Here is a 19,338-nt window from a genome sequence, read left to right as displayed (position 1 = left end):
TGTTAGTACTGCTCTAAATCTTTCATTATAAAGTTCATATTCTATTCTTTGCTGAGTATAATAATTTACTATTTAATGTGACAGATTAAGTCCAACTCTAGTCTCACCTTTCAAGTGTGGCAAGTACTACAAAGACCTAAAACAATTTGCTTCCAATTCCACTGTAAATCAAATGGGTAGACAATCACCCAGGTCTGTCTTTTGTGCACCAAGGTTGGCTTTAGGTAGTGATTATTTGGGACAGTAATAATACTTAGGTATGTTGCAGTTGAATTCTTGAGGGTCTTTTCCCCTGTATACAGCTGAGCCCTTAAGATTCACTTCCCATTAATTACGATAATCTAAGTATAGGCTGAAGATGACAGAGTTGTTTTGTCTGGATACTTCTGTCTACACCAAATTGATGATCTGGAAATTAAAGGCTTTGAAATACATTCCCAACCCCTTTATTCATGGCCTTTAACTAATCTGAGGTCTTAAAATTAACTGCCTCACAGTGAACTGGAAAGGGCAACACAGTGACTAATAAAGCCACGCTGCTCATCTGGTCTGCCAGGAAAGGTGAGTACAGAAACAAGAGTATTACCTTCTTTCTTTAGCAGAGCATATTATAATCTGTTGGCTTAAGGAATTAAAATCCTTTTGCTGGGTCTGAATTACCTAACTGGCACCTCCTGTGTAATCTAATCCAAATGGTTATTTTTTAAAAGTTCTTTCCTTATCCAAAAGCTTTATACTGTGACTTTGAGGGTGAAGACTAACAAAAACAAATTGAATAGACTTAAAAAAGTGCATTCCACTGTACATACAGTTAACTCTTTTCTTTTTTTTTTTTTTAAATGTTTATTTTTGAGAGAGAGAGAGAGAGAGCAAGCTAGGGAGCAGCAGAGAGGGAGGGAGACAGAAGATCCAAGGCAGACTGCTTGCTGACAGCAGAGAGCCCAATGCTGGGCTCTAACCCAGGAACCCAACTGTAAGATCATGAGCTGAACTGAAGTCGGGCTCTTAACTGAGCCACCCAGGCGCCCCTATACAGTTAACTCTTGAACAGTGAAAGGGTCAGGGGCACAAATCCTCCTGCAGTCAAAAACGCTTATATAACTCCTCCAAAACTTTACTAATAGCCTACTGTTGACTAACCAGAAGCCTTGCCAATACTTGCCAATAACGTAAAAAGTTCTTTAACACATATATTGCACGCTATATATAACTTACAATAAAATAGACGAAAGAAAATGCTAAGAACTAAGGAACATACATTCACAGTACTGTACTGTATTTGTAGAAAAATAAATCTACATACAAGAGGATCCATGCAGCTCAAATCTGTGTTGGTCAAGGGCCAACTATACCACATCTATTCACCTGTCCATTGTTGGACACTTGGGTTGTTTCTACATTTTGGTTATTGTCAATAATGTTCTATAAATATGGGTGTATAAATATGTGTCCCTGAGTTCAATTCTTTGGGTATATACTTAAAAAGTGGAATTCTGGGAACTCTGTAAATCTGAGAAATTCTGACATGTTACAACAGCGACCAACCTTGAGGACATTATGCTAAGTTAAATAAGCCAGGCATAAAAGGGAGAAATACCACATGATTCCACTCATGAGGTACTTAAAAATAGTTGTATTTTACCACAATTAAAATTTTTTTTGAAAAGCAAGAAACTCCGTTGTAAATCTCGTAAACCTCACATCTCCCCTGGGCGGGCGGGGTGGGCAATGCTTGGACATAAGCAAGCTGAAGCCTTTTGCACAGCAGTTTCCAGTAGAGGCAGGCTCAGAGGTGGGCTTGCGAATGTGAAAGGAAATCTAGAGTCAACAGGGGTGGGGAGGTACAGGTAACGTGAAAAGAAATATATTCTAAACGTTGTCACAAGGTTCATTTTCCTCAGAGATCTCCCCACCAGGATTAAGAATGCTTTCATCACAGGAAATCCTTGAGAGTCTCTTTTCTTCTCACAACTCCCTCCCAGCCAAAAATTTCCGTAACGTTAGGAGTTTCTCCCCTGCCTGCCTCTTTCTCTCACTGCACCCCTGAGACCCCGATTCCCTAAGATTCCACCCAAGACTGGGCCTGGCCAGGGCCAGACAAACCGCCAGTTGCTCCAGCCCCGCCCGTCAGGCTCCAGAACCCGTGGGCGGGAGACGCGGCCCCGAGCGCCCCGGAAGTCACCTCCCCCCACCCCCGCAGACGGGCGGAGGCTCCCCGGCATTGCGGCCTCGGATTGGAGGGAAACTGGGAGATGATGCGTTACGCGCGGGATCCGGCCCCTCCTCTGCGCTCCTGCGCGCGGAGAGCTTGGGGGCGGGGCGAAGTGAGTGGCCCCTGGCGGCCATTACCCGGAACAATCCCCGGCCTCGGGTCAGGTGACCCTCGGCGGGGCCGGCGGGAGGGGGGTGGGGGGAGGGAAAAGGGCGTGAGGAGGAAAGGGAAGGGAGGAGAGAAAAGGGCGGAGTAGGAGGGAGGGGAAGGGGGCGGGGTGGGAGCGGGTCACGTGATTAGGCATGGAGGCGGTGGCGGCGGCCGGGAGGAGCTGCCGGGGCAGAAGCCGCACTTGTTAGTGTGGGGAGAGGAGGGGGCTGGGGGACGCCGACACCGTCACCCAGGGACGCCTAGTCGCAGGCGGGAGGGGGGGTGGGGGCGAGATTAGGCTCCGACCCCCGGCCGAGGGGATGAGGGGAGCATGGGCGCCAAGGAGTCACGGATCGGATTCCTCAGCTACGAGGAGGCTCTGAGGAGAGGTGAGGGGGGGAGGGGTCTGGACGAGGTGCGGGGGAGGCCAGCGACAGGCTGCCCCGAGGGTGGGTGACCGGGGAAGGGGAGGGGAGGTTGAGCGCTTGAGGGTGCCTGAGGAGGATGGGAAAGGAGGCCCTCTTTGGGGGAGCGACGGGGAATATTATGAGGGAGAAGGGTCGGGTGGGAGCAGTGTTTGGGAATTGGGACCGTATGGAAAGGGGGAGAAGCTTTCCCAGAGAGAGGGGTATCTGGCTCTGGCACGGAAATGCCCGTGCTCTTTGGTGGCGTTGTTATCTTGGATGTGTCCAGAGAAGTCTTCTCTCCCTCCTTTCTTGGGTGGCATCAGCCATTCCAGCCCCCCTCATCCTTTACTGCCATTTTCTGATATCACTCCTTCATAAAACCCGACAACATCCTAAGCTCATACCCAACAACCTTGGTTGGAAGGGAGAGGGGAGGCGGCTGCAAAGCTCTCTTCTCTTTTTGCTGTTGGAAGCCCCTTCCAGTTGTGGAGTCTCCGCCTTTTCCGAGGGCCTTTGCTAGTCTCTAGGGGGCTATCGTCATCCACTCCTGCCACCCCCTCACCTTTTGAGCGGCTGACTTTGATAAGAACGACCTGAAATTAAGTTGTATTTGAGGTGAGATGAGACTGGACAGCTGGTTTTGCACAAGACCTTGTCTTAGGTTACATCTCCTTAGACGTTGGCCAGAGCCTTTTATTGCACTTGATCCCCAGTTCTCACCCCCTCCCTTCCTATAAAATGGCATTCGGAAATTCAGCATTCTGATATTGTGTTATAGCTCCCTTTAGAGACCGGCCTTGCTGCCAGTCCTAGCCTGCTGCTTATTGGCTCTGATGCACAGTGTGTTGCTAATAGCCCCAACCCCCTACCACTTTCTCTGATACCGCTGTTGGTGATTACTAAAGCACACGCTAACTGGAAGTGTCTATTGCAGTTTATGGCCGGAATGTGACTTAATTTTTCATGAGTGGGATTTGAGTGTGTGTGTGTGTATGTATGTATGCGTGTATTTCTTTTCGACATTTAATGGGTTTTTTTTTGATAAGAAGTGAAACATTAAGCAGGTTGGATGCTTGGCATTATTGTTAACAGGTTTCTAAGTCAAGAAACCAGCCATGCTCCAGGTGATGGTTTCAGTAGCTAAGGCTATAAAATAAAAATTGGCTTAAAAGACAGACATTCAAAATGAGGATTTAGTAGTAAACTCTTCTTTGTATGTAAGAAACAAAGGTAAATTCAGTGGGATATCACCTGAAAATAAAGAATTTAGGTGTATGTGTTCATTGTGGACTGACCAGAATAACGAAAATATGCTTTTTATATCTTTTTTTCCTACAGAACAATGAATGATTGTTCTTATGGACAATTTTACTTGAACTTTTTTCTCAATATGAGAAATATTCCAAATTCTTGATGTGTTTCCAGCCCTAGTAGGCTGGTCATTTCCGGGATGCTGTTGAGCCTGACAGGTCTGGCCTCAATTAGGCAATGGCTTTACATGGCATGAAAGAGGACATCAATCAAATTGATTCACAGCTTCATGGTTTAGAAGTATTTCGTTTCTTAAGTTTGAGGGTGATGTAGTTGGCATTAAAGGAATTCTAAAATTTAACTTTTATTCAACTGTACCCCGCTTACTCTCATATCAAACTAAGATTTTAGTACTTTTGTAAATATAAAGGAAATTAATAGTTGGTGTGTTTTAAACTGATTTGATTGAAGGTCTTTGTTCAATTTATTATGAAGTGTTTGCCTGTTGAATTTAAAATGTATATTTGAAGAGGTAGCAAAATATTTGTTAAAACCTTTAACTCTTCTTTGAATAAATTTGTTTTATCAGTTTTGCTCCAGAAGAAAATTAAAGCAAAAGAGAGAACCAAACTGATAAGTAGTATTTCTAAATGTAAACCAGGAGCTTTTTTTTTTTTTTTAAAGTGGGCAATTCTTTTGAATATACTATTTACCGTAGTAAATGTTAGACTTTAATATAGAATTTCATTTACTGAGGTTATATACAAAGAATTTATAAAACTTTTGGTAGAGCTAAAAAATGGTTTGGGAACTTTTGGGGGGGCACATGAACTAAATAGGTACCAAAACCTCTATCTGTTGGTCTTATTTACTTTTTAGGGTGAATAGGGGTGGGTGTTAGGGAGAGGATTGGACAAACACAATGTTGGTTATATGAATCACTGTACAAGTAAAAAAGCAAGTTTGATAAACTACTGAAATGCCTACCCCTCTTGGCTTTCTTAAAATTACTGACCAGTAAATAATGCCTAATCATATTTAGGTAGTATTAAAAGAAATAGTCAACTGTATATTGCTGGAAGCAAACATGGAATTGCAGGCAATTTATCTTGTAAAACAGAGCCTTGGAAATGGAGTGTTATGTTAATGACAGATAACACTACCTAAGCGAAGGGCAGTTTAGTGACTTCTCATTTACATTTCAGAAGCTCTAGAAATTAGGAAGATTGATTTTGCATGCTATTTTAGCTAGACTGTGTGCCAGTTATATACATACGACAGCATATGTTTAAAGTTTTTTAAGGGAGATTTGTGGTAGCTTTTATTTTTGTTATCTGTCTTGAATATCTTGAATAGAATGCAAATAGGCTTTTCCTTGAAAGGCTTGACCCTGGTTTAGATTGCTGGTATTTTCTGAAGTACATCTACTGTACTTCACGAGTAGTGAGAATTTTAGCAGCTATGTTCATCTCTTTATTTCACTTCCTATTGCATCTAAGTTTGTGGCTTGTGTATTCCTGAAAATATATTCTAAATGCTTGGAGCATAGTATTAAAAAATATTGAATGAAAGAGGAGTTGAAGTTTAGAGTATTTCAGAACTCCGAGAAACTTAAAAATCTCCAGTTCTTTAATTCTTTCTTCCTGCTCCTCTCTCCTTTTCATCATTCTGGAAACTGAGAATAATAAGGCTTTTTTTCCCCCTTAGAATTGGCTGAATTAAAATTGTCCTTAACTTTTAAATGATGTTAATAAAATATAGTGGGTGAATTTCTTCTAATCCCTTTCCTTAAGAACAACTGGGGTGCTTGGGTGGCTCAGTCAGTTGAGTGTCCGACTTTGGCTCAGGTCATGATCTCATGGTTTGTGAGTTCAATCCCTGCGTTCGTCTCTGTGCGGACAGCTCAGAGCCTGGAGCCTACTTCTGATTCTGTGTCTCTCTCTCTCTCTCTCTCTCTCTGCCTTCCCCTGCTTGCTCTCTGTCTCTCTCAAAAATAAATAAACATTAAAAAATTTTTTTAAAAAGAATTTTGGCACTTTACATTGGACTAAATAGTTGGGTGATGAAATACAGCAATTTTTACTGAGTGCTACCTGTGACTTAGGCACCAAGGAAGCAAAGATGACTAAAACCCTCTCTCTAGGAGCATATAGCCTGGTCAGTCCACTGAAGTGTATGTAACTCAAGGTGTATGCAGAACTATCCATATGAGGTAGGGATAAAATATTGAAACATCTTTTTAAAGTTGTATTTTGTGAATTTTTTAAAAAAATTTTTATTTATTTTTGAGAGAGAGAGACAGAGCATGAGCAGGGGAGGGGCAGAGAGAGAGGGAGACACAGAATCTGAAGCAGGTTCCAGGCTCTGAGCTGTCAGCACAGAGCCGGATGCGGGGCTGGAACTCACGAACCATGAGATCATGACCGGAGCTGAACTTGGACACTTAATTGACTGAGCCACCCAGGTGCCCTTATTTTGTGTATGTTTGATAATGGACAATATTTGCAAAAAGTAGTATATATGTATATCATTTATAAATAACATATAGTATGTTAAATTCTACAGTGCTATAGAACGAAGTGCTATAGGAATGTAGAGTGTGTGTTGGTGTATTGGCCTGAAAGTGCCCTAACACTATTCATTTCATTGTGTGTGCTCAATAATTGTGTATTAAAGAGTTTTATTTCCTCGTCACTTAAAGGTTATTGTCTTTGCTAGTGAAATAATTAAGCATGTAATAGTTGAAGATTCCATTACTTTTCATTTTGCTTATTATCTACCAGCCCTAATATGCTCTAAAACATTGACTCACCAATCAAGATTTTATTCATCAAGTTTCGTAGTGTTAATACTAAAATTTCGTTGATATTATACTGCCTATGATGTGATGTTAGGCAGTTTAGCATAATATATCATTGTATAAGTGAAAATTTAATTTCACAGTTGGCATCTTCTAGGATGCACTGTTTTCTCTTATTAAGGCACTTAATTTGCCTTCATCTGAATTTATTAAATCTATCAGTGAACTCTTGCATTACAGTGGAATTGCAAGTTTTGGTTAAGCCATTTGCAAGTATACCTAACCAGCTGTTATTATACATAAAGGAGAAAAATGGGGCAGTTTTAAGTTAGTCTCTTTATATGTAGTCACCTAAATAATTACATAGGTGCTGTTCTTCATAGTCTCCAGTTCGACACTCCGTATGGAGTGTCCATGACAAAGAGGAGATAAATACACTAATGAACCCTGGATTTGGGGAGGATGAGCAGAATGAGGTGACATCACTTGATGGATAATGGCCTTCCATTTACCAAACTGAACAGCTGTTGTTGTTTTTTTTTCTTTTCTTTTCTTTTTTTTTTTTTTTTTTTTTTTTTTTTGTTTTGCTTTGTTAATTGTTTGTCTTGTGCCTAGTTAGTGAGACTTCACAGTGACAGCATTCAGGGTCACCTTCCAGAAAGATGTGTAAGTAACCTAGGGTTAGTAATGTGGTGACCAACCAATCATGAGTTGTTTTTTCAGGAGAAAGGGAAGATTTTTGGTACTTGATAATATGTAGGTCACAGGAAAAGTTAGAGAAATGATTATTATTCTTGCTAGGACTATAGGAAATCCATCTTTGGATTTGGAGTACTAAAGATTAAGTCTGAGAGCTGGATTAGAAGGTTTGATGTTAAATAGCTGCAGAGGTGAAGGTATTTTATTTATGAATTAAAAGTTGGTGGTTTTGGGGTGCCTGGGTGGCTCAGTTGGTTAAGCATCTGACTCTTGATCTCAGCCTAGGTCTTGATCTCAGGGTTGTAAGTTCAAGTCCTTCATTGGGCTCCATACTGGGTGTGATTCCTACTTAAAAAAAAAAAATGTTGGTGATTTGAATCTGGACAACATGGATAGACCTAGAGGGTATTATGCTAAATGAAACAAGTCAGACAGAGAAAAGCAAATACCATATGGTTTCACTTATATGTGGAATCTAAAAAACAAATGAACAAACCAACTGCAACAAAGAGAAACAGACTCATAAATATAGAGAAACAAGTTAGTGGTTGCCAGAGGGGAGGTGGGTGAGGGAATGGGTAAACTAGGTGAAGGAGATTAAGGGATACAAACTCCAGTTATAATTAAGTCACAGGGATGGAAAGTTCAGCAGAGAGAATATAGTCAATAATATTGTAATAACTTTGGCGACAGATGCTAACTACACTAATCATGGTGAGCATTTTGTAATGTATATAATTGTCAGATCACCTAAAACTGATATAATGTTGTATGTTGTATGTCAATTATACTCCAATTAGAAAAAATGGGCGATGGTTTGAAATGGTACTGAGAAGACTAAGATGGGACTGAGAGTTCTTTTCATACTGTATCCAGAAAGTATGGCTTCTCTGCTCAGGACTTGTTTATGCTTCTGCTTTTACCTTTTAGGCTTCTTGATGCATGTATTTAAATTGAGCCACTGCAGGGGCACCTGGCTGGTTTAGTCTAAGGAGCATGGGACTCTTGATCTCTGGATTGTGAGTTTGAGCCCCACATTAGGTTTAGATTACTTAAATGAATAACTTTAAACAAAAAATCTGCTTTTTAAAAAAATGAATATTTAAATTGAGCCACTCCACCTCTTTCTTTATGCTAATAAATTTTCTTGTTCCTCTTATCTAGTAATAAGGATCTTTTGAAAATAAAAGGTGGATCATTAATTACTGACACAAAAGCCTGATGAAACTAGTATTTTAGTATTTACGTTAAAGTCAGAGACCTATCTATTAGAAGACCTATCTATTCAAAGATGAAGGCCTTCTTTAACACCCTTCCTTATTAGGGATTTAATGTTCATTGACATAAGTCTCTTTTTAGTTCAGGGAAATCTCAATAACTATTTTGTAGACAAGGTTCAGAAAAATTGATATATCAAGACCTTGCTGTAATATGGTTCTTGGAATCCTTGATGTTGCACAGCATTAAAGGAAACTATGCTAAAATGAAGTTTTACAAAGAAATTCTCCAGCTCCTCTTTCATTTCCATAAAGAAGTTAGGTTGTCTCAGCATTGTAGCCCTCAGAGGAAAAGGCTTTTAAGGTTTGCTGTGATTCTTGCCTTTTTTAATGACTTGTGAAAGACTCTAAAGAGATTGCATTATGAAAAGGACCCTTCTATCAAAGTAGTCCTCCCCTAGTCTTTCTTCCAGGATAATAATTAGTACCGCTATTGCAAGATAGTTGCTAAAGTGAAGAATCTTGCAGACTTCCTCAGTTTTTCCTTTCTTTCACCATCTGGCCTATCTTCTTATCCCCCGTTTGAGTTGGCCATCTACTTCATTTAGTTGGTATCCAGTCTAGTCTGTTAACTTCTATTCATCTTCACTGCTGCTACTCTAGTCCTAGATGCCATCATCTCTTTCTAAGATACCATGCAGTGGTTTTCTAGTTTCATGGCAGCAGCCAGTGTAATCCTACAATTCAAATGAGATTCTGTTGATTCCTTTCCTCTCAGGCTGGAAAGGCTGCTTACAAATTTTCACAGGTCTGGCTCATTCTTCATACCTGAAGTCCAAGCTCTGATGGCCTCAGTAAGGCCTTCTCTTATCTTATATGAAGTGGTTTTCCATCAGTGTTGTACTATTCTGTAACGTTCATTTGTAGCCTTTATCATAATATATAATTAACATGTTTATTGTCAGACATGATGATGAATCTCCGGTACCAGGATAGGTGCAGTGCCAGGTGTATTTTAAGTGTTCAGTAAATATTGGATGGTGGTGAATGTATAAATGATGGGTAGAAGATTTGGAGAACTTGAATAATGTTTGTAAGGTTGGAGGGTAAATGATCAGGTACTGATAAGGACTCAGTATACCAAACAATGTATTCATCTCAAGATTTCCTTAAATCAGCTTTGAAAAATGTGCTAAAGATTTTGAATGATAGATAAAAATGTAACAGCCTTAAATACAATATATAATTTTATCTGTTTAGTTCAGATATTTAAGTTGATACCTCATAATGTAAATTACTAAGTGGATATTAAGAGACTAGTATGTCATTAAGTATTATGTTTATGAACACTGGAGAATGTCTTTTTGTAAAAATGTAATATTTAATAATTTTGCTCATGAAATGATTTATTTTTAGACAGTGATCTTCATGTACTTTTCATCCATGATGACAAGCATCATCCTACTGCCAAATCTAAGAGTTGGAAACTTACTTGTTTAAAATGTACAGTGTTAATTTGGAAGCTGAGAATAAGATTTACATCAATATACAGAGTGTTCTCATTGGTTTGAAATAGTCCAGGTGATTTAAAAGTAAATTTTAGGGGCGCCTGTCTGGCTCAGTTGGTAGAGCATGCAACTCTTGATCTCAGGCTCATGAGTTTGAGCCCCACATTGGGCATAGAATTCACTAAAAGCAAAATAAATAAATAAATAAAATTTATGTATAGCTTTTTATTTTTATTTATTTTATTTTTTTATTTTTTTAAAATTTTTTTTCAACGTTTATTTATTTTTGGGACAGAGAGAGACAGAGCATGAACGGGGGAGGGGCAGAGAGAGAGGGAGACACAGAATCGGAAACAGGCTCTAGGCTCTGAGCCATCAGCCCAGAGCCCGACGCGGGGCTCGAACTCACGGACCGCGAGATCGTGACCTGGCTGAAGTCGGACGCTCAACCGACCGCGCCACCCGGGCGCCCCTATGTATAGCTTTTTAAAATATATGTTTATTTATTTATGAGAGAGAGAGACACAGTATGAGCAGGGGGAGGAGCAGAGAGAAGGAGAGACACAGAATCCGAAGGAGGCTCCAGGCTCCGAGCTGTCAGCACAGAGCCTGATGCGGGGCTCGAACCCATAAACCGTGAGATCATGACCTGAGCAGAAGTCGGATGCTTAACCGTCTGAGTCACCCAGGCGCCCCCCTCCCCCCTTTTTTTTGGCTCCAAGTTTCTTTTTCTCTTAAGTTCCATAACTAATGCTCCTCCTCCCTCCTTCTTTTTAAATTTTTTTTTTTTTTTCAACGTTTATTTATTTTTGGGACAGAGAGAGACAGAGTATGAACGGGGGAGGGGCAGAGAGAGAGGGAGACACAGAATCGGAAACAGGCTCCAGGCTCTGAGCCATCAGCCCAGAGCCTGACGCGGGGCTCGAACTCACTGACCGCGAGATCGTGACCTGGCTGAAGTCGGACGCTTAACCGACTGCGCCACCCAGGCGCCCCTCCCTCCTTCTTTTCTAGTCTTTTAGTTTTAATTTTTATCACAGTGATATATGTTCAGAATTTAGAATCAAATAGTTCTACAGGGTTACTTATGAAAGCAGTAGTACTGTTACCCTGTCTCCCTTGGCAGTTTTCCTCTGCTTATTATCCAGTACTTTTAATATTTTAAATCTATTAATTGGTCTTTACTTTTTATCTCGAAGTAATATATTTATATTGATACTTTTTTTTTTTCATTTAAGGAATGTTTATTTGGCATCCCAGTATTAAAGATTAGGATTTAGCTCTTTATTTCACTGCTACCTGCCCTCCAGATACACACATGTACACCTCTGTAGTCCCATTTCCTCATTTTGGTATATGTATATTTTAATTATGGTTAGATCATTGTTCAGTATTTACATGATTAGGTTTTTATAAATGCTTTTCACAGCTAAGCCATTTGATATAGTAGGATTACTTTTCCTGTATACTTTCCTTCTAAATATTTCCTTTAATAATTACCTTCTCTTTTATTTGCTTGGGATTCTATTCACTATAATTCAACCCCCAAAATCCCACCAATAGTTAAATCTAATCCATATATTAATGTTCACTCGGGTCATTATATTGGAAAATTTTCTTGGAGCTTTTTGGCCTGTTCAGGTCTGTACCTGCTGCCTTTGTGCTTGAAGCATAGTTGCCATGCTGGGATCTTCTTTACCATTCATCCTGAGATTTCCTTCAGTGTTCTGTGTTGGATCTCCTGTTGTATGCCTTGTTTCCTCTTTCTTGACTTACTCGTTATTTTGATGGAGCTTGTTCTCTGGTAGCTTTCTGAAGAAGGGTGCAATGGGTAGTGAAGCTTTAAGACCTTCATTCTTGACCTGGTGCTTTCTTGCTTTAAAATAATTCTTATATCACTATTCTTTTTTTTCCACTCTTCAGTTTCTAAGAGGCTGTCTCTGTTTTAACCAAGTAATTATACTGATACTGAAGTTCCTTTTTAGTAATCCTTAATCTCTGGTCATGTGGGTCTTAATTTAAGCCTTAGGGCAGATTCATTGCATGGTCAGTTAGAAACTGGGGTAAGAGGAAGACATTGCCCTAGATTGCAGTTTTCATGATCACATATCACTAGATTGTAAACCTCCATGAGGGTGGGGACATGTCTGTTTTGTTCACTGCTATTTCTAGCAATTGCATGTTGTTTGTCCTGTGTTAGCTACTCAGTACGTGTTTGTTGAATGACTGAATTGTATATCAAAGCAATCTTTTCTAAAAAACCAGATTAAACTTTTAGAGAAAACTTTGTTCAGGATAAATGTGTGTGTACTCATGGGTGTATGCCCTGAGGTTTAAAACTTGTATTTTTATATCTGTGTACATATATTTAAATGCATCTTTTGCCTTTAAAAAATGTTACTTGTATTAATGTTTTATTATGTCATTTTTGGCTCTGCTTTTAAAGTTGGTTTTGGAATCTATTGGTGAGCAGCTGTGGTAGGAAGCTGTGGTGGGTTTAGAGCAGTTGTTTGATTAATAAATTTGGTTTAGAGATTCTTTAGTTTATGCAAGCATCCATAAGTGAAATATTTCACTGTGTGGAGTTTTATAGATCAGAAGTTAATTCTTTGTCAGAGATGCTGAGGTAAGAATACCTCTTTACAGCTAATTATGGAAGGACAAGAAATTACTTATTCTTTATAGGCTTAGAGGCATAGTAAGGAGTAATTATCTAATGGTGGAAGCATTTTATATTGTCACATTACGGGTACATATAGATATAAATTGAAGTTGACAGAAGATTGCCAAACAAATTATATTTAAATAATGAAAGAAATAGGATATCAACTGAATGAGCACTTGGCAGTAAATAACGTCATAGAAAAATGTTCTATTTTGAGTGGAGTTTTTTTTTTTTTTGAGCGTGTTTTTTAATATTATTTCAGTAGAGTCCCAAACTAAATGCAACTTATTTTTCCACAGATCGGCTTATATATTGCACGTATGTGGTTTACTACCTATGATCCCAAGCCAGAAACCTGTTTATCAGTTGAGACTTTTTTTTTATTTTCTCTGTTCAAATTTAATCGATATCTTCTTACTATCTTATGTTTCATCTGCATTTTTTTTTAAAAAAACTTTTTAATGTGTATTTATTATTGAGAGAGGGAGGCAGAGCATGAGCATGGGAGGGGCATAGAGAGGGGGAGACACAAAATCTGAAGCAGGTTCCAGGCTCTGAGCTGTCAGCACAGAGCCCAACGCAGGGCTGGAACTCACCAACCACGAGATCATGACCTGAGCCAAAGTCGGATGCTTAACTGACTGAGCCACCCAGGTGCCCCCTTACTTCTGCATCTTTAAAGTTACTGCCTTAGAAAAGGCCTTCTGTCCTCTGGACTATTATTAGTCTCCTATCTCCTCAATCCATTCTTTATATTTCCACCAGAATAATCTTTCTGAAATACACAACTGGTCATTTTACTCAGATGCTCATCAGTGGGAAGTGCGCAACACCTATGGTTTGAAGACAGTCTTTAGTGTGGCAAGCCCTTGTAGTTTCTGTGATTTGGCTTCTGTGTGAACACTCTGCCTTTGAAATGCTGCTTCCTAGATCTTGGAATGTCTTCCTTTATTACTTACATACACTAAAGTGCACAAATTTTACTATATAGCTTAGTGAAATTCTAGCTATGTACCTAAGCAACCACCATGCAAAACCAGGATAGAGAGCAACATTTCTAACATTGCAATAGGCTCTCTCTTGCCCTCTCCCAGTTGATACTGCCCCGCAGAGGTAACCACTATTCTAATTTCTATCCCTATACATTAGCTTTATCTATATTTGAGTCTTGTATAAATAAATCATACAATATTCACTTTGTGTGTGTGTGCATGGTGAACTAAATTTTTTAAATGAGATGCAAACCCATTTTTAAATTTTCATGTATATATTAATACACCCAGAGCACTGTGTTCTTTTTTCTTTTTAAGTTTATTTTTTTGAGAGAGAGAGAGAGTGCATGAAAGAGGCAGAGAGAGGGGGAGAGAGAGAATCCTAAGCAGGCTCTGCACCATCAGCACAGAGCCTGATGCAGGGCTCAAACCCACGAACCACAAGCTCGTGACCCAAGCAGAAGTTGGACACCCAATCAACTGAGCCACCCAGGTGCCCTATTTTTTTAATTAATTAAAAATTAAAAAAAATTTTTTTTTTAGTTTTGAGAGTGTGCGAGCAGGGGAGGGGTAGAGAGAGAGCGAGAACTCAAAGCAGGCTCCAGGCTCTGAGCTGTCAGCACTGATGTGGGGCTCAAACCCACAAACCAAGAGATCATGACCTGAGTCATGGATGCTTAACTTACTGAGCCACCCAGGTGCCCATAATTAATTAATTTTTACTTTAGAGAGCACATGAGCAGGGGTGAGGGGCAGGGGGACAGAGAGAGAGGTGGGGAATTTTAAGCAGGTTCCATGCTCAGCGCAGAGCCAAACGTGGGGCTTGCTCCCATGACCCTGGGAGCATGACCTCAGCCAAAATCAAGTCTGATGTGTAACCAGTTGAATCACCTAGGTGCCCCATGAACTCATTTTTGAGACCAAATTTTACCATTTGCAACTACATGGATGGAACTGGAGGGTATTATACTAAGTGAAATTAGAGAAAGACAAAAATCGTATGACTTCACTCATATGCGGACTTCAAGAGACAAAACAGGTGAACATAAGGGAAGGGAAACAAAAATAATATAAAAACAGGGAAGGGGACAAAACAGAAGAGACTCATAAATACGGAGAACAGACTGAGGATTACTGGAGGGATTGTGGGGGGGGGAAATGGACTAAATGGGTAAGGGGCACTAAGGAATCTACTCCTGAAATCATCGTTGCACTGTATGCTAACTGATTTGGATATAAATTTGAAAAAATAAAAATTAAACCACCGAATTTTAAACCTTTTCTTTATGAAGTACATTTCCGAAAAGATTACCAGTATCTTGAAATTAGGGCTAGTGTATATTTTTTTTATTTCCAGAAGCTGGCATAGTGTCTGACGTGAAGTACGTGCTTATTGATGAATTGACACACATCTTTCTCCCTGAACTGTCAGCTTTACCAGATCTTTATGCATTAAAACTAAGCCCAGGCATCAAGTCCTCTCAGTAGTCTTCCCTCATATTGCTCCTACTTTTCCTCCTCCTCTCTGCTGTAACACACTTTTATTGTAGTGGTTATCCCTCTTCATTATAGCTGCTAGTTTAATTGGCTGTCTACTTTGAGTTCTGAAATCCTTGAGAATAACTCTAGAGCTTAGAAGGTAATAAGGCAGGGCTTATTAAAATGTTGATTGAATGAATGGGTACCCTCTGAATAAAGGAGAAAGCTGACAGAATAAAACTAATAGTCAAAATTTGGTAAATTGTATTTTTATGAGATAAATTATAGTTTCATGACATTTATACAAATATTCAAATATTCCAGAAAAATAAACATTTAGAATTTGGGTTAAAAGGAATATCTGCTTGCCCTAAACTAAAATTACCTGAATTTATGAAGCACTCAGTAGAAAATATGAAGGAAAGGGAAACATAATCTTATACAAAAAGACTTGTAGATTTGTAAGTTGTGTTATAATTAGCAGCTAAAAACAGCATTAAAATTAATGCTCACATTTTGCAGGTGAACCTTGATTTGATTGGTTCTGAGACACTCAAATTTTTCATAAATAGAAAATACTTATTGGTGTGAATAGAAAAATATGCTAAAGTTAGGTCAAAATTCCATGCAATTTTTGGAACTTTAAAAAAAATTTTTTTTAATGTTCATTTTTGAGAGAGAGACAAGGTGTGAACGGGGGAGAGGCAGAGAGAGAGGAGACATGGAATCTGAAGTAGGCTCCAGGCTCTGAGCTGTCAGCACAGAGCCCGACGCGAGGCTTGAGCCCACGAACCGTGATACCGTGACCTGAGCCGAAGTCGGATGCTCAACCAACTAAGCCACCCAAGCGCCCCTGGAACTTTTTAAATATAATTTATATAACTTAATATGTACTTCTACTTAAAATTTTTAATTTTTTCTCCACAATAAGCATTATGTGGACCAATTGATTTGCTCTCCATTTTGTATTTCTGTGATTTCTCTTATGTGGACTGAGTTTTTCTCTACCTTCATCTATTCTAATAATTTTATATTGTACACAGTGTTGGACAGGCAAGATGAGGCTAGATTATGAAGGGTTCATTTTCATTTGATTCTCCTCATCTTTCTGGACTTCTGGACTTTGCCTAGATCTTAACCTTTCTCTGGAATATTCCTGGACTATCCAGCACTTATCTCCTTTGAAGTCCTGTGACTCTTAATTTGTGTCCTTGGTATTTGAATATTTTTACATACCTATAGCATTGTGTTATATGTATTAACTTAATCTCCCCACTTTAAGTTTCTTGAGGAGGAATTTTGTTTGTTTTAAAAACCACTTTGCATTGTTTTCAGCACAAATAGCTGTTCAGCATATGCTTGATGAGAGAGAGAACCAGATGGTTACTTGGTGTCTTTATATGATTGTGATGTGTTGCTTCTTAAAATGAAGTTATCTTATTTAGTATTTTTTTTTAAGATCTTTTAACTTTCATTTTCATGTTTTCTTCTGAATGTTTAAATAACATGTGGCTCTTATCTCAAACTCCCAATTTGCAGTTTATACGAATGTGACTGAAAGTTAAAATTATAGGTCCAAGAGAACTGCAGTGCATGGCAGGCAGTTTTATATATGTTAGAAGAAGTTATTAGAAGGTAGACAATTGTAGGTTGCAATGGAATTTAGAAGACTTTTGCTCATCTTATGTGTTTGCCTCAGTTTGAAGATTTGAGAATGCTCCCAAGGTGTTTACTTCTTATCGGTGTCTCTTGTGATTCTGATATTAACAAATACATAAATATGCTTTTTCTCATATACATGAGAGAGAAAGCAAAAATTGCACTAAATTACAATTTTTAAAACATGTTTATTTATTTGTTTTGAGACAGTGCAAGTGGGAATGGGGCAGAAAGTAGGCTCTGCACTGTTAGTGCACAGCCTGACGCAGGGCTTGATTCCACAAACCATTAGATCATGACCTGAGCTGAAATCAAGATCAGACACTCAAATGACTGAGGCACCCAGGCGCCCCACGATTTCTGATTGTAATAGGAATATAGCCTTATGATCAGTATTGTATTTTCAACCATATGTTTTAGGATTGTTGTAAGGGAATTATGAGATATTTCATATGAATTTTTGTCTGATCTTCACAAGTTCAGTTATGTACATAGTTTTGATTTTCTGGCTTTAGCAATTTATTACTGTGGTAAATTATACATAAGATGAAATTTACTGCTTGGACAACTTTATTATTTTATTTTATTATTTTTAAAGTTTATTTATTTATTTTGAGAGACCACAAGTGGGAGAGAAACAGAGAGGGAGAGAGAATCCCGAGCAGACTCCGTACTATCAGCGCAGAGCCTGATGTGGGGCTCAAACCTGTGAACCCCATCCTCTGAACCATTTAAAATTGTATAATTCAGTGGCATTAAGTACATTCATAATATAGTATAATCGTCACCAATATTTGTTTCTAGAACTTGTTCATCACCCCAAACAAACTTTATAATCCCTAAATAACTCCCCATTTTCTTCCCCACCCCCTACCCTGGTAACCTCTCTTCTACTTTTTGTCTCTGAATTTGCCCATTTTAGGTACCTCATATGAGTGGAATCATGCAATATTTACCCTTTTGTGTCATTTTTCACTTAGCGTAACGTTTTTAAGATTCATCCGTGTTGTAGCATGTAGCAGAATTTCATTCCTTCTTATGGCTGAATAATGTGTGTACTCCATTTTGTTTATCCATTCACGGATTAATAGACCTGTGGACATTGGTGGACAAAGATCTGAGTTCCTGCTTTCAGTTCTTTTTATTTAAAAAAAAATTTTTTTAATGTGTATTCATTATTTTTGAGACAGAGAAAGCACGAGACAGAGGGCAAGCTGGGGAGGGGCAGAGAGAGAGGGAGACACAGGATCCAAAGCAGGTTCCAGGCTCTGAGCTTTCAGCACAGAGCCCGATGTGGGGCTTGAACTCACGAACTGTGAGATCATGACCTGACGTGAAGTCGGACACTTAATTGACTGAGCCACCCAGGCGCCTTGCTTTCATTTCTTTTGAATGTCTACCTAGGAGTAAAATTGCTGGGTCATATGGTAACTTGATGTTTAAGTTTGAGGAACTACCAAACTATTGTCCAGAGTGGCTGTGCTATTTTATACTCCTGTCATGTATGAGAGTTATGATTTTTCCACATCCTTGCCTGTACTTGTTATCTTTCTTATTTTACCCATCCTATTGGTTGTGAAATAGTGTCTCATGTAGTTATTATTATTTTTTTTTTAAGTAGGCTCCACACCCAATATGGGGCTTGAACTCATGACCCTGAGATTATGAGTTAGATGCTCTTCTGACTGAGCCAGCCAGGGCCCCTCATTGTAGTTTTGTGTTTCCTTAATGGCTAGTGATGTTGAGCATGTCTTCCTGTGCTTGGTTATATAAAAGTTATGTTTACACTATACTGTGGTCTGTTAAGTGTGAATTAGCATTATGTCTAAAAAAGCAATTTACATACCACAATTAAAAACTATTTAGGGGCACCTGGGTGGCTTAGTCAGTGAAGTGTCCAACTCTTGGTTTGGGCTCAGGTCATGGTCTCACGGTTTTGTGAGTTTGAGCCCTGCATCAGGCTCTGTGCTGACAGTGCAGAGCCTGCTTGTGATTCTCTCTCTCCTCTCTCTCTCTCTCTCTCCCCCTCCCCTGCTCATGCTGTTTCTGTCTCTCTCAAAAATAAAAAAATAAACTTAAAAAAAAAAATGCTAACCGTCATCCGAACTTTCAGCAAGTCATAATCTTTTTGCTGGTAGAGGGTCTTGCCTTGGTGTTGATTGCTGAGTGCTCAGGGTGGTGGTTGCTAAAGGTTGGGGTAGCTGTGGCAATTTCTTAAAATAAGACTACAGTGAAGTCTGCTGTATTGATTGATTCTTCCTTTCATAAACAGTTTTTCTGTAGCATGAGATCCTATTTG

The 19,338-nt window shown here is 39.2% G+C and overlaps 1 protein-coding gene across 2 annotated transcripts in view; it reads left to right on the top strand.

Annotated features, from left to right (window-relative positions):
* The first annotated feature begins 2,485 nt into the window (after nucleotides 1–2,485).
* Nucleotides 2,486–19,338, top strand: part of USP32 (ubiquitin specific peptidase 32) — a 242,450-nt gene continuing 225,597 nt past the window's right edge. Inside the window, exon 1 of one of the 2 annotated variants that reach the window (XM_045488182.1) lies at nucleotides 2,486–2,751. In XM_045488182.1, coding sequence (XP_045344138.1) covers nucleotides 2,694–2,751 — 58 coding nt within the window. In that variant the 5' untranslated portion in view covers nucleotides 2,486–2,693. The remainder of the gene's footprint in view (nucleotides 2,752–19,338) is intronic. The other variant, XM_045488181.1, reaches the window with a different exon arrangement.

Source organism: Leopardus geoffroyi, chromosome E1 (genome assembly GCF_018350155.1).
Source record: "Leopardus geoffroyi isolate Oge1 chromosome E1, O.geoffroyi_Oge1_pat1.0, whole genome shotgun sequence".
NCBI lineage: Eukaryota > Metazoa > Chordata > Mammalia > Carnivora > Felidae > Leopardus > Leopardus geoffroyi.
The sequence above is the reverse complement of the archived record's forward strand: the minus strand, read 5'-3'. Positions and strand labels throughout refer to the sequence as shown.